General features: G+C 41.8%; 1 protein-coding gene across 4 annotated transcripts in view; it reads left to right on the plus strand.

Annotated features, from left to right (window-relative positions):
* Positions 1–22,931, plus strand: part of GBE1 (1,4-alpha-glucan branching enzyme 1) — a 244,734-nt gene that overhangs the window by 194,878 nt on the left and 26,925 nt on the right. For 3 of the 4 annotated variants that reach the window (XM_053309154.1, XM_053309156.1, XM_053309155.1), the window contains 2 exons: positions 9,890–10,074; positions 14,481–14,609. In XM_053309154.1, the coding sequence (XP_053165129.1) occupies positions 9,890–10,074; positions 14,481–14,609 (314 nt within the window). The remainder of the gene's footprint in view (positions 1–9,889; positions 10,075–14,480; positions 14,610–22,931) is intronic. The other variant, XM_053309157.1, reaches the window with a different exon arrangement.

Raw genomic sequence — 22,931 nt, forward strand, 5'->3', positions numbered from 1 at the left:
GCTTCCTTCCTCCCAAAGGAAGTGCTGAACTGGCTTGTGTACGTCCCTACTGCTAGGTAGCATATTGAAGTCCAGGACCCCAGGGCAATGTTTGCTGAAGTGCTACCTGTTCCACATGCAGGGTCTCAATGTGTGGATGAGATGGTGATGCCAAGAGAGGGGTTTAAATTTGTTAGGCACTGGGATACATTTTGGTAAAAGCAATGCCTGTACAGTACAAAAGGGATGGGTTCCACTTGAATTCTGGTGCTTAAAATTAAAAAAAAATGTTGCAGATCAGCTTTTAAAATGATGCCTGGGGGGTTGCCAACAGGAACTGGTTGTTTTCTAGTTTGGTAAGCAAATCCCCTAGGGTGCAAGGGTGCAAGAATTTCAGATAAACCCGAAGGGGATAGAGTAGAACCAGGAGTAGAGCAGACAGAAACACATGGCAGCTGGTCAAAAAGGTCAAATGACAGGGAGAGAGTACACATCACAAGATGCTCTGCATATAGGTGTTCATATACCAATGCCAGAAGGCTCCAAGCCAAGATGTGTGAGCTGGAGTGCTTGGTTACTAATGAAAACAAAAATTTAGTGGGCATAATGAAAACCTGGTGGAGCGGTGAAAACCAGTGGAATGCTGTTATTTAGAGGTGTGCACGGAACTGCGGAACTGCAGTCCGGCACTGGGGTGGGAGGTTCTAACAAAGTACGTGGGGGGGGGCTTTACTTACCCCCCAAAGAACGTCACTGTATTCTTTTGATTAAGCGGGCGGCATACCTCCCTGCCGCCCGCTTCATTCCCCCTCTGGCGCGGCTCTGCCTGTCTCTAAATTCTCCATCGGGCGGCAGGGTATCTTCCAGTCCCTGCCGCCCGGCTCTTCAATGTCCCCGATCGGCTGGCGGCCGCCCCCTGTGCAGCCTCAAGACCCCTGCCGCCCCTTCCCTTCCCATTTCAAGGGGTTGGCAGGAGAACTCCCCTGCCGACCGCGTCCCCTTCCCCGGCTGCACTGCAAATGGCTTCTAGGAAGCCTTTTGTGCGCCTGCGCAAAAGGCTTCCTAGAAGCCATTTGCAGTGCAGCCGGGGAAGCGAGCGGACGGCAGGGAGTTCTCCCGCCGCCCGCTCGCTAAAGTTTACACTTGGGCCTATTGCGTCCTTTGCGTCCATAGCAGCAGTTTGGGCATTGGCTTAGCACAGAGAGGAGCTCTGTTCCGGAGCTCCTCTCTTCTTCGCAAAAAATGGATTTTTGATCGCCCGACTGTCGCGGGCTGCTTTGGGTAAGGAAGTCTCGGCCAGCTGGGAGGGCGTGGGGGGGGGAGGCCAGAGGAAGTGGGGCGGGGGGGAACTCTCCCCTACTAGCGCCCGTTATCACAACGGGCCTGAAACACTAGTCATCATCATAATCCTGGTTGCCCTCTTCTGTACCTTTTCCAGTTCTACAATGTTCTTCTTAAGCTTGTGGTGACCAAAACTATATGCAGTACCCCATAGTTTTGTATAACGGCATTATTATATTAGCAGTTTTCTATACAGTCTCCTTCCTAATGATTTCTAGCATGGAATTGGCCATTTTCACAGCTGCCGCACATTGAGTCGACACTTTCACAAGCTGTCCATCACGACCCCAAGGTTCCTCTTCTGATCAGTCACCAACAGCTCAGATTCCATCAGCATATATGTGAAGCTGGGATTTTTGTTGCTCCAATATGCATCACTTTACACTTACCAACATTGAACCACAATTGCCCTTCTTTTGCCCACTCCCCCAGTTTAGAGAATCCAATACCGACCACCTCTGTACCAACAGTGCAACAAACTCTCCTGAAGAAAAAGGGCCCTGCTCAATTCGATCCAGCCATTCCATTGCTCAAGCTTCTAAAGAGGTCTGCTTCAGCAGATCCTGTTCTGAGCCTCAAGAAAATGAAAAAAATGTTTGAACCTGTTAGATCTCTCTACTACTTCAGAGAGAGTTGTTTCGGCATTGGATTCAACTATTTCAGTGGGTCAAGCGTCCCCGCATTTGATAGATTCTCATGCAGTCCTGGAAGACCTGGTCCCAGTCTTTGACCCAGTTGAATTCAAAGTCGAGCTCGAATGCGAGACACACATACAACAGGAGGAGGAAGCAGAAGAGGTCTACTCAGACCCGGACCAGGCTCGATCTCTAACTTCATCACTGGACGCCAGATTCAAGGATCTCTATTCCCACCAGCCAGCCCCCAAACCAAGGCCACTTACTACCCTCTTCAAACTGAAGAGGCCATTCCGAATGGGACGACTACTAACAACCTTCTAGATACCAAAGTGCAATCAGTAATTACAGCTATCTAACAATCTAACAAATCCTAATAAAACATTTAGAGAGAAGCAGAGAAAGAAGGAAGGGAAGGTTTAGGAAGGGGGTGGCAGTAATTAGTAGGGAGGAGGGAAGAGGGATCCAAGGCTTGTGAAGCAGCATATTACCAGGGTCAGAGGCTTGAGAGCGGTGGGGCTTTCAGCTGAAGGACAGAGGCTGTAGCTGGAGACAGGAGCTTGGGAGTGATGGTCAAGCAAGCAGTTTGCTCAGAGCGAGGCAGAGAGTGAGAGCACCATGGCTGTGGAAGTCTTGACTTCTCACTGCACAGCAGAAGTCACAGACAGTTCCTGTCCATGGACAGAGTTATTGCTTGTTGCCCCGTGGCTTTAGCAGCAAACTCTGGGATGGCTCTTGAGCAAGTATGCTTGTTAGGCAAGACTGCTAATCTGCCATGTCCAGAGACTCCTTCTTATAGTGGTTCAATCCTTTGATGTCCATTTGAGTCTCCTGGATCACAAAGGGTGTCCATTCCTGTTATCCTCTGGATCTGGATATTGTCTTTTAATTAGCTCAGGATATTTGGTCAGTCCAGGGTTATCTCAATCCCATCTTCTGTTAGCTGCTATCTTGGGAAGGGGACGTTCTATTTTGCCCAAAGCAAATCTGCATCTCTGAGCTGCAAATGGGCATCTTTTCTTGTCCCCAGATTTGGGGCCTGGTCCCAGAAGGTGTTAAAACGTGTTAGTAAAAGGACTAAATCTACAGGTGTTTTCCTAGAGTGGAATTTCTATAGACAGCAATTGAGTATCCCCTTTGGGCAGAGCAGAGCCATCATTGACAGGGATTAACATAGACTTCTTGCAACAGGAAAGGGGAGCTCAGCCTCTGGCCTCTTCCACAGACATTATCTGATAGTGAGTTACATTTTAGCATATTGATAGCTCAGGCCTAGCCCTTGTGTTTCTTTGAGTACCCATTTCACAATACAATGCTGGATTGCCTCCTCCTTCACACAACAATTAGCATCAGTCTCAGAGACAAGTCATGTACTGGTCAGTTCACCTTGAGTTCAGGCATTAATTGATCTCTTAATAAAAATGGAGTCAGACGCTGGCCTGAATCCTACACAATTCTGGGTTGGTATTCTGGGTTTAATGTTGGGGTTTGGGGGGGGGCGGTCCCCAACACTGTTTGGTGGGTAGGTAGGGCTTCCAGAGACGCCTCCATGCAGGTCTCGCTGAAGCCTGAAGCTCAGGAAGGAAGGGAGGGAGGAGGCAGGCAGGTGTCCAGTACTGGCTGCCCTTGCCCACCACAGCTCTCTGCAGACCCTCTGGCCAGCCCTGCCCAGCCTAACCTTTACCTGCTTAGTAATGGAGGTATGATGTAATTTCCTTTTTGTGGTTATTTCCCCCACTTGAGTCATCAGGATTTGGTATTGAGCAGAGATGTAGGGCAGGGTGGGAGAAATATGTACTGTATTATTATTATTATTATTATTTTACACAGTCAGACAGGTGTTATTGACTGGTTTGTTTTATCCAGACATCAAGTCCTTCCCAAGGACCTGGGATGCCAGAATTTTATTGTCAATGTTGTTGCTGTTGTTATAAATATCGTCTCAGAATATAGGCTGTTCCCAGTAAAGCTGCTTTTTGTAATTGGCTGATGGTGATTTCTGTGACCCCTATGGTGTTGAGGTGCTCTTCAAGTTCTTTTGGAACTGCACCCAGGGTGCCAATTACCACTGGGATTATTTGGGTCTTTTTCTGCCACAGCCTTTGAATTTCAATTTGTAGATCTTTGTATTTGGTGATTTTTTCTATTTCTTTTTCTTCTGTTCTGCTATCCCCTGGTATTGCTATATATGGATAACAGGAATGGACACCATTTGTGATCCAGGAGAATCAAATGGACATCAAAGGATGGAACCACTATAAGAAGGAGTCTCTGGACATGGCAGATTAATAATAATATGTATTATTATCTTGTTTACAAAGTCAGACAGGTGTTATTGACAAGTTTGTTTTATCCAGACATCGAGTCCTTCCCAAGGACCTGGGATGGCTGGATTTTATTGTCAATTGTTATAGATATCGTCGCAGAATATAGGCTGTTCCCAGTAAAGCTGCTTTTTGTAATTGGCTGATGGTGATTTCTGTGACCCCTATGGTGTTGAGGTGCTCTTCAAGTTCTTTTGGAACTGCACCCAGGGTGCCAATTACCACTGGGATTATTTGGGTCTTTTTCTGCCACAGCCTTTGAATTTCAATTTGTAGATCTTTGTATTTGGTGATTTTTTCTATTTCTTTTTCTTCTATTCTGCTATCCCCTGGTATTGCTATGTCAATTATTTTAACTTGTTTTTCTTTCTTCAGAACTATAGTTATATCTGGTGTATTGTGTGGCAGATGTTTGTCTGTTTGTAGTCGGAAGTCCCATAACATTTTTACATCTTCATTTTCTTCAACTTTTTCAATTTTATGGTCCCATCCATTTTTGGCTACAGGTAGCTTGTATTTTTTGCAGATGTTCCAGTGTATCATCCATGCTGCTTTGTCATGCTTTGGTTGTAGTCAGTCTGTGCGATCTTTTTACAACAGCTGATCAGGTGGTCCACTGTTTCATCTGCTTCTTTACAAAGGCGGCACTTGCTGTTTGTTGTGGATTTTTCGACTTTTGCTCTTATTGCATTTGTTCTTAGTGCCTGTTCTTGTGCAGCCAGTATTAAACCCTCTGTTTCTTTCTTCAAGTTGCCATTCTTAAGCCATTGCCAGGTCTTGGTGATGTCTGATTTTCCACTTATATTGTGCAAATATCGACCATGCAGTGGCTTATTTTTCCATTTTTCTGCTCGGTTCTTGACTTGTTCTTTCTTGTAGGCCTGCTTTCTTTCATTGGTGTTGAATAGTTTCGCATTATTGACCATTGGAAGTGCATCTTCTTCACTGTCCTTGATTTATTCTTCAAGGCCTCTTTTCTCCTCCTCTACTGTGATGGACTTGCAGCATTCCTCTTCCACCAGAGCTGCCAGGGAGGTATAGCCTATCAACATCACTGTGGGGGTGCAGAGCATGATTGATGGTCATTATTTTCCTGGTCTTACGATCTAGCGTCTCTAGCTCTGCCTGGGTCCAGTCTATTATTCCTGCACTGTATCTGATAACAGGTATAGCCCAGGTGTTTATGGCTTGTATGGTGTTCCCGCCATTGAGTTTGGACTTGAGGGTTTTTCTAACTCTCCTGATGTATTCACTTCCAATTTTTCTTTTAACTTCAGTGTGTGCGATGTTATCAGCCTGGAGAATGCCCAAGTATTTGTAATGTTCTTTCTCTTCCAGGTTCTTGATCTTGCTTCCATTGGGCAGTTCTATTCCTTCTGTTTTTCTTATTTTCCCTCTGTTGATTATTAATGCAGCACACTTGTCTAGTCCAAACTCCATTGCTATATCGCTACTGAATATACGGACAGTGTTTAGCAGTGATTCCATTTCTGACTGGGACTTTCCATACAACTTCAGATCATCCATGTACAGCAGATTGTTGATTTGACTTGATGTTTTAGATGTTTGTTATCCGAGGCCTGTTTTGTTTAGTATTTGTGAAAGTGGAGTCATGGCGATTACAAACAACAGAGGGGATAGTGAGTCCCCTTGGAAAATGTCTTTTCTAATGCTAACCTGTCCAAGTGTCTCGCCATTGATTGTTAACTGTGTACTCCACATGCTCATTGCTTTTTAAATAAATATCTGAATGTTTTTGCTGACACCAGTTGTTTCTAAACATTTTAGTATCCATGTGTGAGGTAATGAATCGAAGGCTTTCTTGTAGTCAATCCATGCAACACTTAGATTGGTTTTTCTTCTCTTGCAATTTTCTAAAATCATTTTGTCAATCAGCAGCTGCTCTTTTGTGCCTCTGGTGTTCGGGCAATTTCCTTTCTGTTCAACTGGAAGCTGTTTGTTAGTTAATAAGTGTTGCATCACTTCATCTGCTATTATTCCAGTTAATAATTTGAATATGGTTGGCAGACAGGTTATCGGTCTATAATTACTTGGAACTGCACCTTTTGCTGGGTCTTTCATTATGAGATGAATTTTCCCAATTGTTAGCCATTGTTCAATATCACCTCCTTGCAAAATGTGATTGAGCTGTTTTGATAGTTGTTTATGAAGGCTTGTTAGGTGTTTAAGCCAAAAGCCATGCAGTTCGTCGTCACATGGCACAGTCCAATTTTTAATTTTCTTTGCTCTTTCACTTATTAATTCTGGTGTTATTATTAGATCTTGCATTTGTTGGTTACATTTTTGACCTCTGTCATCCAGCCTGCTTTTTTATTATAATCTATTGGATTGTCCCATAATTTTCCCCAGAATTGCACTGTTTCTTCTTTATTTGCTGTTTCTATGTTTCTTGCAGTTTCTCCTTCTATGCTTTGGTAGAAACGTCTCTGATTTGACTGGAATTGGAGATTCTGCCTGTCTTGTGTAGTTCTGGCTTCATATCTGCTAATCTTCTTTGACACTGCAGTTATTTGCTGCTTTATTATTTCCAGGACTTCTCTAATTTTCCTTGAATCTAGGTGGTATTTTTGGATCAGATACTGTTTGGTGTTTTCATTCTTCAGCTTCTTGTCTTTCATATCTTTCAATTTACTAGCATCTGATCTAAGCCTGGAGATTTTATTTTCTAATCTAATCTTCCATTTAGGTGATGTACTGCTTTCTTTTTTGACAGGTCCACTGATCTTATATCCGAGCTCTTGTGTTGTTATTGTTGCTGCACTGTACATTAGTTGGTTTGTGTCTTGCAAATTATTGGTTGTTATTTCTGCAAGTGCAGCATTGACATCTTTTAATACCTGAGCGAGTTGTTTTTTGGCAACTGTTTTTAGAGCTGGAAGTCGAACCCTGGTGGTTGTTTTGTTCATGTGCTCAGTTATTTTTTGCTTTAGTTCTTGTTGCTTTTCTGTTAAACGGCATTGGGGTTTTTGAGGTGAAGGCAAAGGGGAGGTTGCCTGGTTTTGATTTTGAAACAGTTCAGCAACAGTGGCATCCTCTATTTCCAACACCTCCTCCACCTGTGCCTGAGCAACTGCTTCAGTTGGTAGTAATTCTTCTTCCATGTCTTGAGCCTGTGTTGCTCTTTGCAGTTCTTCCAGCTCAACTCCTGTGAATACTTTATTTCTTATTATGTATCTTCTCGCCTTTGTTCTGTTATTTCTGTATCTGGATGCTTCTCTTTCCAAATTTGGTACATTCTTTTTAAATAACCTCTTCTAGTTGGACTAGACTTGTAATAGCAGATCATTATTTCCTTGTTGGCATTTTTTGTATATTTTTTTCGGTTAAGCGACGTTTCTTCCAGTAACTTTGCTGTCTTCAGCCCTGGTTGCTCAACTGAAGATCCTGAGTCCTGTTGCCCACTTGCCACCAGATGTCCAGGGACTATAGCACCTGGCGCGGTCCTTGTTGACCCAGGCGACGACCGATCCGGTATAGATTTATTAAAGTTACGTCTCACCATATTGTTGATGGGAGAGGCACTCTTTGTCTGGCTCCTCTGGTGAGACCTGTCCAGTATGGTTGGACCTTATTATTATTATTATTATTATTATTATTATTATTTTGATTTCTATACCGCCCTTCCAAAAATAGCTCAGGGCAGTTTACACAGAGAAATAATAAATAAATAAGATGTCTCCCTTTCCCCAAAGGGCTCACATTCTAAAACAAAACCTAAGATAGACACCAGCAACAGTCACTGGAAGTACTGTGCTGCGGGTGGATAGGGCCAGTTGCTCTTCCCCTGCTAAATAAAGATAATCACCATGGTAAAAGGTACCTCTTTGCCTAGTTAGCAGGGGTTATTTAAATTGAAGTGGATTGGACAAATTGTTTGTTTTTAAATACTTTTTTGAATTTTAAAAAACCCATCAAAAAGTCCTATGAGTGGCTTGTTTCATGACAAAAAATTACAAATATTTCTGGAACAAACAATATATAATTTATTTTTTTAAATTTATAAATGCACTATGCTCATTGATTTGCAACCCAGAAGGTCTGAAAACTGTAAAGCATGTGTTGTGCTTTTTATTTTTATTTCTTTAGAAATGCATTATATTTCCAAGCTGGTTGGACATGTCCAAAACCCTTACTCACACTATTTGCACTGTATGTCATCAATCAGTATGATTCTGTAATGATATTAAATGTTAAGGAGACCTCCCACATGCTGATTCGACCCCAGCCCCGCACCCCCCAGAAACAGCCGTGTCAACAGGGATGTGGATCAAGGTGATCCATATTGTTGACATAGTATACTTGGACTTCCAAAACGCTTTTGACAGAGTTGCCCAGCAAAAGCTCTTGAGTAAACTTAGCAGTTAAGCTTAGCAGGTTAAGGGGACAGGTTCATGTGCGGATTGGTTACTGGTTGAAGGATAGGAAACTCAGTGTAGGTATAAATGGATTCACAATGGAGGGAAATAAGAAGTGGGATCCCCCAGGGATCTGTATTGGGATCAGTGTTCTTTAAATTGTTCATAAATGATCTAGAAGTTGGGGTAAGCAGCGAAGTGGCCAGATTTGCACCTGACACTAAACTATTTAGGATAGTGAAATCCAAAATAGATTGTTAGGAGCTCCAAAAATATTTATCCAAACTGGGTGAGTGGACAACAAAAGGGTGAATGTGTTTCAGTGCAATCAAGTGTAAAGTGATGCTTTGGGGGGCAAAAATCCCCAACTTCACATATACACTAATGGGGTCTGAGCTATCAGTGAGTGACCAGGACGGAGATCTTGGGAGCTTATTGAAAGAGTTGACTCAGTGCATGGCAGCTGTGAAAAAGGCCAATTCCATGCTAGAGGTCATTAGGAAGGAGTCTGAAAATAAAAATGCTAATATTATAATACAAATCTTATACAAATCTATGCTGCAACAACACTTGGAGTACTGTGTACAGTTCTGATCACTATATCCTAAGAAGGACATTGTAGAACTCAAAAGTCCAAGTAGAGGTCAACTAAGATGATCAGGGGCCTCGAGCACTTTCCTTATGAGGCAGGGCTACAGCATCTGGGGCTTTTTCGTTTGGAAAAGATGCGACTAGGGGGAAACATGATAGAGGTGTATAAAATTATAAATAGAGAGAGTGAACAGAGAGAAATTTTTCTTCCTCTTTCACAACACTAGAACCAGGAGTCATCCCATGAAACAGTTTGCTGGACTAGATAAGCCTTGGGCCTGATCCAGCAAGGCTGTTCTTATGTTCATCTACAATAACTAAAGATGGGGAATTGTGATGATTATGTCCAACGTCTTCTTTCTTTGTGTGATTTATGCTGTATTTTTGAACTGTTATTTTCTTTGGTATTATTGTACATTGTTTTGTGAATGCTTTCAGTAGGAAAGAGATATAAAATGAAATAAAGAAATCTTCCAGTTTACTCATTTGTGATCTTTAAGCATAATATGACCACCTATCAAATTTAAAATCAATGGATGAAAAATAATTTAAATGTGCATTTGAATGTATACTGTAGTTGTGTAAACTGTTGCACATCCATTTATAACTGTTGCAGATCCATTCTATTTCTCTCTCTCTCTAGGTAACGAGTTTGGGCACCCAGAGTGGTTAGACTTCCCCAGACAAGGCAATAATGAAAGCTACCATTATGCTAGAAGACAGTTCCATTTAGCTGATGATCAAGTTCTTCGTTATAGATTCCTAAATGCATTTGACAGAGATATGAACAAATTGGAAGAAAGATTTGGATGGCTTGCATCTCCCCCGGTAAATTATATACAATAAAAGTGTTATATATTAGTCATCAGTATCGTGCAAGTTCAGAATTTCAATAACAAAACTGCATTAAATGTTAAATAGTCTTTTATTACAAACTGCTTTACACTCTTAACATATTTTCAAACAAATCAGTGTCATGTTGATAAAAATCTGAAGCAGTATCCTGTTTATTATTGTAGGATTCCCCCCCCCCACACACACACACCTTCCCCTCCATTTAAAATCTTTTAAAAAGAAGAGTGGGGGGGAAGAAAAATAAGTTAGCTTTTGAAACTATCTTTGATCTTCCAAAGAAAGATATCTTTGGAATTTAATTATTATGACAACGTTTAATTATTATGACAAGTTGCTTTGATATAAATGTGCTTATCCTCGGAAGATACTTTTGGCCTTTGATAATTTTTTGCATTTTTGCCTTTGGATCAGCAAGATTCTATTTGTCCTTTAGGATTAGCTTACTAATATGCTTTCTATCAGGACCAATTATGTTTGTGCATGTGTGTTATTGTTCTTTTACAAATCTTACCATTTTACTCCTCAGTCCTGTTGGTAAATGTTACATGGCTCAGTTAATTCGTTTAAATGAAATTTGCTTGGACATCATTTATAGACTAGCAACCTTCCCCCACACCCAACTAACGTAGAAAAGCTAGAAATATTCACTGATGTTGAATGAATATTCAAAGAACTGGGGTGTGGGGGGGCTGGGACAGAACAGGGACAATAGGCTGAGTTGTATTTTTTTAATTTTAGCCTAAAGAATCCCTTTGCCCATTTGTCCCCCCACCCCACCGCCTCCCACCCCAGGCCAACACACGGCAAGTATAAAAGTGGTGTTCTATTGAATAATTGCTTTAAAAATTGGAAGAGAATGCTCGATTCCTTTAGAGAGCTTGAAAAGGTTTAAATATCAAAATGAGGGGACTCTGTGGTCCTGGGCGCTGGATCTTTTGAGTATAGAACAGTGGCCCTGATTCTTCCTGATTCTATAACAAGCTGCCATTCTTTAAATGGCGGCTGTCATTGTGATGTCCTAAATTAAAAATACAAATATTTGTTGAATTTGTATAGAAAATGTATAAATATTTGTCAAATCCATATAGAAAGTGTTCATCGTCTTTGTCTTCATCGTCTTCATTTGTAAAAAGCCAATTTAAAAAAAAACAAACACCCAAAGGGAGCAAGAATTGGCTCTAGATGGGGCAATGCACCCACTGGCTCCAGCCTTGCTACAGGCCTGATCTGCTATAATCCCACATAAAAATAATGAGAGTATTTATTCATACCAAAACTTGCAGTGAGGTAATAGAGAAGGAAGAAAAATAAAATATTACACTTGTGGAGTTTAGCTCAGTCCCAAGACTGTGCTAACTTAAGTCCCTAGTTCCCATCTTGAATTCAGTAGGTGGCCTTAACCAACCTTCTGGCTCTCAGTGCCAGCCTTCTGTTTGGAGCTAATTATTATGGGGCTAATAATACTGTCCTACCTTACAGGTGTGTTTCAAGGAACTTTGAGTTGACTTGTATGTGAAGCAGTTTTGAACTGTTTAAAAGGAATACATAAATGCTAAATTATATACATAAGTACCAAAAAAAAAGAATACAAGAGATACTGGTGTATGTTCATATCTTTGCTTAGTAGGTTTCAAGCAAGTTCCCTGGAGCATGTGTCAGCACTTTTGTGAACAACAAATAGGACTGCAGTCTTTAATAATCACAATTGCTGTTGCAGGAGGCTTTTCTGAAACCTTTTTCAGCAATATAATGAGTGCAATCCCTATGCACATTTTCTTGGAAGTCATTTCCATTGAACTGGGTGACATTTTAAGTAAAATATTCATAGGAGCGGATTCTAAATGCTGAGAAAAGTAATTGTATGGTCTAGAACGACATAGAATTTGACAGTTGCCTTTGATATTCATTTCATAGAAACTGGTATGCCAGTTTCTAACAGAAACTGGTAAGGTGTCATCGCAACATCTGTTACTTTTCTGTTTTTGCTAGATTTGGTTTTGGGTCCATTCGTTTCTTTGAGTGTAGTCTTTATTTACATAAAATGCAAAGGCACTATGTAGTAGCCAATTGCCAAAGGAAGAAGACAATATTAGAAACCTTTATGTTGAAATGAGAGTAATATATAGGCAATTTTCCTGGAACCTTTACCTTTAGCAAGCTGTTTCCATCAAAATATGCACAGTGTCAAAATGGGTTAATTTTATAGACTTTTAGGAGCTAGTAGAAGTAAAGTATCATCATGATGCCAATTATTTTATAGTTTGACTATAAGTGAATTTTTCTTGACATATTAAGAGGTCAGCAGAGTCTCAATCAGAAATCCATCATCAGCCTACCTCATGGGGGCCTTTTTTTTTCTTTTTCTTTTTTTGCTGAATAGTGTTTTCAAGAGGCAATCCAAACCACTCAAGTGTCTAAGGCATATTGGTTCCTAAAGATTTGCTCACCATACTGAGAAATCTAATTAATATGATCCCCAAATCATTCTAGGTCTTGGAGGCTGAACATTTCATTGCTGAGCCTGAGAAGGAAAAGTACCACAAGCAAAATTAATCTATTCCCAAGAATATAGCATATTCCCAAAAGCTGCTCAGTTAACTTACAGTTGACAGAGATTCAGGATTTTTCATGTGTAAGAGAAAAATGGTTTGAACCAAATCCTGCTTTCGGAGTTCCTTCTTCATCCTATTCCTTCCACTCCTGTGAATGTCTACTCATAAGTCACACTGTTTTAATGGGACTTATTGCCAGGAATGTATGCTTAGGACTGCAGATATAATAAACCTGAATCCTTCCTAAGTCCTGTCTTGATTCCTGCTGCATTCATTTCTTAAATAAACTTTCTTTTCCACTATGCTTGCTTTCTTTTTCTTTTAGTTGCCAAATGTACAAATAGTGTATTTAAGAGCTATAGCATTAAATTCAGAAGTACCTACTTAATGTACCAATACTACTACTACTACTACTACTACTACTACGGATATTTATATACCATCCTTCAACCAAAGTTCTCAAAGCGGTTTACATAGAAAAATATAAAATACATAAATAAGATGGTCCCCTGTCCCCAAAGGGTCACACTCTAAAAAGAAACATAAGGTTGACATCAGCAACAGCCACTGGAGGGATGCTGTGCTGGGGTTGGATAAGGCCAGTTGCTCCAACAACAAGCAATTAACCTATAGCCCCAGTCCAACTTTGATTGCCAGTTCCAGTGACATATAGAGGCTGTTCTCATGGCTTGGCTGCCATGGGAATTGCCAGGAGCTGCTTGGCTCCCGGTGGCATCTCGGCGACAAACCCAGCTAAGAATCCGGGCTCTTAAATGAGGTTAAGGGAGCAAGCGGTCCCTTAACCCTGTTCATTTGACTGTGTGTCAGTTCCAGCTGCTTTCAGCTGGCACTGAAACACTGATGGGTGCCCGCCTGTCATTGGGGAGATCCCCAAAATGCACCATGCACTTGTGTGGTTCATTGTGAGATTTCTGGGGGCCGAGATGAATCATCCCAACCCCCTCACTTCTGCGTTGCCCATGGCAGCCACGGACCATCTGGGTGCATGATTCCTGTCCCCAGCAACTCCACATTGCTCGGCTGCGGGGAACGCAAGCTTCTGCAGCCTTCCCCGCTGCCTGCCCTCAAGCCTTCTTGCTCAGTTGTGGGAAAGGGCTCATAGTTTGCTGCTTGCTACTGTTTTCCTAATTGGCCTTCTGTAATGTTTGCATTGTTTTTCCTAGTAACTACAGAATGAACAGAAACAGACTGCATCATATAATCTTTATATATGTTTGTATGGACGGAGACACACTTGGGCCAGCATGCTTCTGATTTCCTTCTCCAGAGTGACATAAAAATGACAAGCAATTAACCATTCAAAATGTCATAGGCAGTATCTGAAATACACTGCTTTTAAGATTCATGTTAAAAGTAAAATTCTATCCAGCCCTAAATCATCATCAATCCACCAGTTGGCCGACGCTAGAAGGAACAGTGCATACTTGAAAAGGAATTGTGGGGGAAAGGACAGGTCCTTTGAAATAATTCCTTCTTCAGATTTCATTGTGGCAGAGTCTACATCCGCACCTTCTTTACTAGCTAAATATATATCTGATTTGTTATACCTTTTTTCTTTTGTAGCTTACCCAGCTCTTTCAAAAGTGAAATAATAGTTTTATTTTCTGAATTCTTATATGGAGATACCTGATGACAGAAGTGCCATTGACATTTTATCATATTTCTTCTCCCCAACATCTCATATCTTGGTTGAACTCAATATGGTGACACACATGTACTACTATTGAGCATTCTATTTTTTTAATAATAATAATAATAATAATAATAATAATAATAATAATAAAAACTATTTTTCTTCTTTTACAGGCTTATGTATCTGAAAAACATGAATCAGACAAAGTCATTGCTTTTGAGAGGGCAAATCTTCTATTTATATTCAATTTCCACCCATCTAAAAGTTATACAGATTACAGAGTGGGTGCTGGAATACCAGGAAAATATCCTTTCCTTTATTGTTATGTTTAATACTATAACTTGACTTCAGACTTTAAGAAATAATTTCCAGAGATGGAAATACAGTTCTGCTTACTGTTTTACTTTTGCAGTTTATATTTGAATTCTGCTATATTGACTCTCCAGAAGAAGTAATTTTACACTTGTAACTACATAGTATATTTATATTTTATAGATTGTGTTAGCTCTAGAGTATGAGATAAAATACATATGTTGAAAGCCTTGGAAACATGTGGGAATAACTGACAGAACTGGCCTTGTGACAGTAGGGTTCCCATATCTTATGTCATAGTTATTACTATTCTACAGTAGTACATAGTTAACTGCTATCATACAGCATCAACAATAGTGTTTTACTCCATTAGCAAAACAAGACATTTTCTTGTCCGAAGGACCTTAAAATTTAAAGTTTGACAATGATCAGAAAACAGAAAAAATGAGTGATGGGAGAGGCACTGATAATAAGGGATGCAACTCAGAAAATGTTTGAGGTCTTTCTCATGACCAGCTGTACCAGACTAGTGCAGCCCTACCCTAGCTGCTCATGAGAACTGCTGGGATCGGTCCCAATCCCAGCACTCCTCGGCTGGGTAGCCCGGGTTTTTTACCCAGGCTAAAAGTGAGGAGCATGTGTCCTCCTCCCTTACCACACAGTCATGTAGGCAGTTGTGCTGCCGGCAACCATTTTAACTGGGGAAAGGAGCAACCTGGCCTCCAGAATTTCCACAATGCACTGCACTGCTTGCTTGCACAGTGCATTGTGAGATTCCTGGAGGCCAGGCTTCACTTCCCTGGCCTCTTGATTGTCATGAGACACACTGCAGCAGCAATCATGTGGGCAGTAAAGCAACGTGGCTGGGAGGGAAAGGAGGATGGAATGAAGGTTGTGTGGGTAAAGGTAGGTGTGATTCTGCCTTGCCCACCCCATCCACAATTGGCATGTGAACGACCTTCTTATCTTGTTTTTTTTCAAGCCTGTATCTTTTCTCCCCCTCTTCTCCTCAGGCCTCTTGTCTTTCTTGCCCATCCTTTATTAAGATGGTGCATCTCAACCCACTGTTTACTCTGTTGTTTATACCCGGGTTCCCAACCTGTAGTCCTCTAGATGTGGCTGAACTACAACTCCCATCATTCCTAGCCATGATATATTGTGACTGATGATGATGGGAGTTGTAGTTCAGCAACATCTGGAGAACCACAGGTTGGGACTCCCTGATTTATACCATCAGCAATCCTATTATATTCCCTGCTCCTGAGCTCCATCATTCCTAGGCCCTTCCATTCAGTTGTCAACTCTGCTATCTTTCCTGTTCCTGTTCAAATGTATTGTTTCTTTGGTTTCTTATTTTGTCCCAGGCAAACATCACTTTTCTAAAAGAAACTGCACTGTAAGTCTTCTATAGACTGATTCTTCCCCCACTCTACTTAAAATTATGGACATCAATTCCATAATCTGGAAATTAAAGCCAATTTTAACCCATTTTATATCTTTATATGGAAAGAAAATATGTTATTTGAATATACTGATATTTTTCTCTACATGTAAGTTCTTTTTGCCACCCATTTTGAAAATGACATTGATAAGTACCAGTACAATCCAAGTTGATCACATTATTTTGACTATGCTTCGGCACTGTACTGTTTTTGAGGCAAAACCCATCACTCCTATTTTTATGTTTTGATTGCTAATAGAATGTTGTGGTAGCTTTCAGTATATGTGTTCCATTGTTATTTCATCCAGGGCATCCATGCAGTTTAGTGTTGTGAACTGAACATAAGCTTAGTCAAAGCAAAATTAAATTCTTATTCAAGCAAATGTTATTAGGAAATTTGTTTGAGAGATACACCCAGTGGTAGTATTTGCTACTGTTTTTTGTATGCTCTCCACATTTATTTTGACTCAGTGGAAATCAGATTAGGATTTAATGAAGTGAAAATGCATCAGGCATGCTCAACACAAATAATTGCTTACAGAAAGTACAAGATTCCTTTTAACATCAAGAGAAAGAAAATGGATCTTGTCATGGAGAAACCAAAGCAAAATACGCATTGGTTGGGATCCAAAGAAGGGGGCTTGAAAAAATGAGAGAGCAGTGAATAGCCTGAGCTTTGTTGCTATTTTGCTACAGAAGCTCCCATTGCCAGAGACAAGAAACATTTTAAATAGCGGGGAACTGCTGAGAAAACAGCAAGTAAAGTGTGTGTGTGTGTGTATGTTTGTGTGTGTATCTTCTATGTGTTAGGACTGTGTGCTTTGGTGAACTGAGATTCTCTACGTGAGAAATCCCTGTCGCCCCCACCACTACTACCAGGATGCAGCAGAATATGGTTTAAGTGCTTTAGGTATTTAACAGCCCACCCACCACTGATTCTCGGGAGCTTTGGGAAGAAGTGACACAGGGCACCCTGGGAAGTGCATGCACACACACACTTTCTTAGGAAGTTTCACATGATAAGGATTCAGAAAGCTTATGGCAAAAAAGATTTCCCCAAATTTCCCAAGAGTATATGCAGTGGCCGAACCACTGAGGAGTGTCACTGGTTTCCTGACCTTGCTCCCCCAGGTTCCATCACTCCAGGAAATTGCAGTAACTTTTAAAGTTTTATTTTGCCAGGACCTCTTGGATTGCAAAAGAAAGCCTTCCCCCCTTTAAAATTCAATAGATTTTGAGATATGTACCCTGAAGTTGGTTCACATCCCAAGTATGGAAGGAATCATACATGGCTTGGCTCAATTAGTTAGGAACAGTTGCCTCCATACTATTATGGAAGCCTTCTCCTGGAAAGAGATCTGTAGGCAGCCACATGACTGTTAGCTCATATCTTTATTTAGACAGTAGGAAGTAGCTGCAGATTATCAGCAGAGGCTGAGCACAGGTGAAGAGCTATGAAAAACTCTGCATTTTAGAGTAAGTTAAACTCTTTGAAGAGACTTCAACCTAGATATTATACTGCATTTGTCCATCTTGGCCAACATATCCTGTTGCCAATATAATGAAAACAAAAGTGTATGTCTTATCTACTACCTGCATCTGATTTGGAAATGCTCCTTTTAAAGAGAGCATCCTTAATCAAATTAGGTGACATTTTAAACTGATCTGTAAAGGCCTGTCATTAGGAAGGCTGGAGACTTTCCCATAGCTTGCTGTCTCCATGATGCCTTCTCTACACTCTTTGCATGTGTTACTAGAAGAAGGACCAGAAGAATCCCACCTAAGCCAGGAGGGAAAAACTGCAGCCAGTGTCAGACACACATGTATGGGAGTGTACGCACTCAGGGAAGCTTAATAATCAGTCCTGGATTGGAGAAATTGCTATTAACCTACTACTAGAAAACAAATTCACAAGTAAGAAATTCCTATCCTGACCAACCCTCCCGCAGATTACCTCTAACAAAGTATTGCCTGTAAGTGTGCATAATAGTGCAATTGTTGTTGTTCATTCATGTCTAAAATGTTGAATTGTAGAGTTCAATTGTTACAATTCAAGGTATGTTGAATTGTAAGGTTCCGGGAGGTGGGGGGGGGGGGGAATAGCTAGTTCAGTTACAAGCCTTCTACTTTGACATTTTGTATACACCATCAAAACAATTTAATAGCTAGTCTGAAGGCCTGCTAATGCAGATTCATGTTCGAATGGAGGAGTATGTCAACTGGATGGCTAAGTAAATAAAGCTACATATGGCCTGAAATCTCACGAAAATTAGCATTAAAATTCAGGTAGCTGTACTTCTTAAAGATGTAAATTTAAGCTCCCTGACATTTGCAACCTGCACCTAGAGCTTCTAATGAGCAAATAAGGTCACTTGAATGAGTCACTGGAGTGTGATTGCCCAAGGCAAAGATGTTTCTTTGTAGCTGCTTGATTTGCTCTCTGCTTTGAAGTGCAGTTATGTAACTGTCCCTGGTTATTAGAATTCAAGCTCTATATAAAATGAAGACAAAGAATTTAATTTAGGATCAGCCAAATGCCAAGTTCCATCAAGGTGCTTCATCTGTTAAAGTTAATGTCACTGAATGAGAATAGTTCTACTTGATATTGAAAAGTGCTTCTTTAAAAGATGTAAGTGTGAAATCTAGATTTTCAGAAATGTGAGCTCACCGTGGCATGCTATTTACTAATTTTTCAAAGCTTCTGAGCAGTCTTGGCTATGACAAGACCAGCCTCTGGAATCTTCTGTGAGGTACAAGGTGTGAATGTGCCTCCAACTTTTGACAGTATTTTTGTACCATTTCCCGAGTAGAAGACTGCTTAAAGAGCAACAATTCCTGGTAAGTGTTTCCTTCAACACTGCAATGAGAAGTTGTGCTGTCGAGTCGGTGTCTACTCCTGGTGATCACAGAGCCATGTGGATTTCTTTGATAGAATACAGGAGGGGTTTACCATTGCCATCTCCTATGCAGTATGAGATGATGCCTTTCAGCATCTTCCTATATCGCTGCTGCCCAATATAGGTGTTTCCCATAGTCTGGGAAACATACCAGTAGGGATTGGAACCGGCAACCTCTTGCTCCCTAGGCAAGTACCTTCCTCGCTGTTGCATTAGGTGCTTACTGCAATGAGGAGTGGCAGTTTAATGCTAACATTTCAATTTTTATTCATACATGATGCTGCTTTAGAAGTTTTTTATGAGGTACATACACCTTGAAGCAAAAAAATTGAATTCTTAATATGGATAAGTTGAAGGCAGGTGTTACTGTTGGTCAGCTGATTAGCTGTGGCAGAGGAGTTACTGTTGTTGATAATCTGCATATTCTGCTTTTGATTTAATGGTGAAGATAGATTTGTTTTCAGATCCTCTGTATGTTTTAAAGGAAAATATTAATTGAACATTGTAAATAAACGAAAGCATACAAGAAAATGAGTGTCTCCAACATGTATTCACAATACATTTTTAATTTCTTCAACATCTTTTTGAATGTGATATCCGATAAGAATTTGTTGCACTTGCTAATTTTCTATGGAGACCCCTCAAATGTATCACAACCAACCCAGCTTTCTGGTTAGGGCATTATTTTAGATTAGAACACAGAGTTATGCTGGTTTTTGGTTGTAGTTAATTCTGGTTCTGGTTTTAGTTTGACTTTTAACTTGTTTACTTAATTTGGTTAATTATATATTTTTTATTTTACATTGTATCTATTTTATTGTTGTGAGCCGCCCCAAGCAGTAGTGTACTGGAGGGGCGGGACATAATCAATCAATTAATTAATTAATTAATGCTCTATTTCCAGGATTATGGTACAAAAACATGCTTGCTGAAGATAAGCAGGTTTAGAAGGATATTGTTTGGGAATCTTCCATCCCCTGACTCCATGCAAAAATGTGAAATATAAATATAATCTATATATAGAATTCACTAAGGCGTACCTGTGGCTAATCCCACGCGTGGCAGCTCTCGCAAGAGTTCATGAGCAGAAGTACAGTGGTGATTGGGCAGTGGAGATTCCATATGCAGATGTGAAGGAGGCTGTGAGAGCCGTAGCACCATGGTGATTGGGAAGTGGGGATTCCATATGCAGATACGGAGCCTGTGATGCCATGGTGATTGGGCAGTGGGGATTCCATATGCAGATAGGGAAGAGGAGCCTGTGATGGTTAAGGTCAGTTGGAATGCAACTGTTACTGGTCAGAAGATGTTCTTGATTGTAGAGGAGAGGAAGATAGATAGATAGATAGAGGGCAGGGGTCTGAGAAGAGAGGGGTCGTAAGGGAGGAAAGAGCCCCTTCAAGAGAAGGAGGCTGCCGTTGTGTGAATTAGATGAGGAAACAGGATGAACAAGATCTGTTAACTTAGGAAGGGAGAGAGAGAGTGAGAGGGAAGAGAAGAAAGACAGGGGAAGAGCGAGTGGAGAGAGAAAAAGGAGGGATGGGCCTCAGCCTGTCAGCAGCCTGAGGGGAATGAGCGGCCATGGCAGCAGTGGCAACAGCAAGGAAAGGCCCAGACAACCACTGCTACCAAAGCCACTGGCGGAGGCAGGCAGGCAAGGATGAGCCTGGGCCTGTCAGTGGCCTGAGGGGAATGAGCAGCCATGGCAGTGGCGGTTGCAAGGAAGGCCCCAGTCAACCGCTGCCGCTCCTGTGGAGAGAAGCAGGTGTGGTGCTCAGGTGAGGGTGGGAAAGTCTCTGAGGATAGGAGGTTGCCACTTGGCCAACAGGCGCCAGCAACACTGCAGCCACATCGAAGAAGGGTGAGGAGGATGGAGTAAAGGGGATAGGGCAGGACTGCACAACATACAGCCCGTGGGCCACATGCAGCCCTCAAGGCCTTTTTTCTTGGCCTGTGGGGCCATTCTGCTTGTCCCTCACCTGTCCACCCACCTCCCTCCCTTCTGACCTGAACCTCTGTATTTATTTCTCAAAGACGTGCCATTCTAAATGTATGGTGGAAATCTTGCAAGAAGGGCAGGAAATCCCACGAGAGGTGAGACTTCAATAGCTGCTTCCAGGGGGAAACGGGGGAATAAAATGGCGGCGTGCGGCAGTGACCCATGCCAGAGGCCAGGCAGGGAAGGAAGAAGCCATGGGAGGAAGCCTCGTGGAGTCATCTGCCAGCAAGCCGGACGGGCTCTCGGTGTCAGCAGCCCGGAAAGGCGACAACAAATGGGCCATGCCAGCAAGAGGGGGCAGCGGGACAGACAAGCAGGCAGGCGGAGAAACAGCAGCGGGGAGAGGAAGAGGTGGTGAGCAAGGCGCCGAGAAGGCGTGGCAGGTGGGCAAAGAGGAGGCCGAGGAAAGATTAATTCTTCTTTGAATTTCTTCTGCCATGCGGCCAGGGGATGGCTGAGGGGGGACTGTGAGCCGGTGGTGGTCCTTCTCCCCTCCCCTCCCCCCGGTAGCGCCGGCGGCGGTTCTCATAGTGACTCAGGGCCTGTGTAGCGATGGTCTTTCCTACTGCTCAGCGAACCCTTGCCTGTGCATCTCTCTCCTGCCCCATCCTTCCATCTTTCTTTACCCTTCTCCCTTCTTATCCAAAATTATGTGAAGAGCTTCTCATATTTTTTTTTCCCTTAAAAGTGTTCCACGTTCAGTGTGATGATTTGGCAGAGGTGGAAAGGAAGGACAATGCATTTTATTATGTATTTTGTACAGATTGTATGGTATTTATATTATTAGAGTGAATTTTAATTCAGTTTATTTTATATTAATTTAAATTAATCTTGGCCTGCCAGAACTTCAAAAGTTTAGTTTTGATTAAATTCATTTTAATTAATTTAACTTTGATTTTGATTTAATTAATTGTTTGATATTAAGTGTTACTCTAATAATCAGCACCCTAAAAATTGACCTTGGCCCCCATGAGCCAAGTCACGGTCAGTTTTGGCCCACCAGGTCATCTGAGTTGTGCAGGCCTGGGATAGGGGATGGCCCTATCTACCCCCAGCACAGTACTTCCAGTGACTGTTGCTGGTGTCTGTCCTACGTTTCTTTTTAGAATGTGAGCCCTCTGGGGACAGCATTCCATCTTATTTGTTTGTTATTTCTCTATGTAAACTGCCCTGAGCCATTTTTGGAAGGGCGGTATAGAAACTGAAATGATGATGATGAGACAGAGGATTGACCAAGTGAGGTGAGGGGGATTGAAGAAACCAGATGGAGGAGGAGAAGTAGGAGTGCAGCTCCAGTGAGGGTGGAGAGATCTCTGAGGTGATGGTGGGCTGTGGCAGGGAAGTAATAACCAGCACTTTGTATTTCACCCAGAAACATATCAGCAGCCATTGCAATTGTTTTAAAATCTGTGTTATATGGGCCCTTTGGGTTGTCCCCCAAACTAGTCTGGCTGACGCATTCTATACCAATTCTAGTTTCTGGCCTACATACAAAGCAGCCCCATGTAGAGTGCATTAAAGTAGTCAAGCCTAGAGGTTACCAGCATAAGCACCACTGTTTTAATGTCATGTACGTCCAGAAATGGGCATTGCTGACGTAAGAGCCGAAGCTGATAAAAAGTGCTCCTGGCCACTGCCTCAACCTGAGAAACCAGAGAGAGTTTGGGATCCAGGAGCAGTCCCAGACTATGAACCTGATTTTTCAGGGGGAGGACCCCATCCAAAACAGGCAGGTCTAAAATATCTCTTGGGTCCTGACTCCCCACATCAGTACCTCCATCTTCTTTGGATTCAATTTCAGTTTGTTATCCCTCATCCATTACCCATTACTGCCTCCAGGCAGGCATTTAGGGAAGTTATGCCATTTCCTGATGAAGTTAGTATGGAGAAATAAATCTGGGTGTCATCAGCAAATTGATAACGCCCTCCACCATATCTCCTGATTGCCTCTCAGCGGTTTCATGTAGATGTTAGA

The sequence above is a fragment of the Hemicordylus capensis genome, chromosome 3 (genome assembly GCF_027244095.1).
Source record: "Hemicordylus capensis ecotype Gifberg chromosome 3, rHemCap1.1.pri, whole genome shotgun sequence".
In the NCBI taxonomy this organism is placed as follows: domain Eukaryota; kingdom Metazoa; phylum Chordata; class Lepidosauria; order Squamata; family Cordylidae; genus Hemicordylus; species Hemicordylus capensis.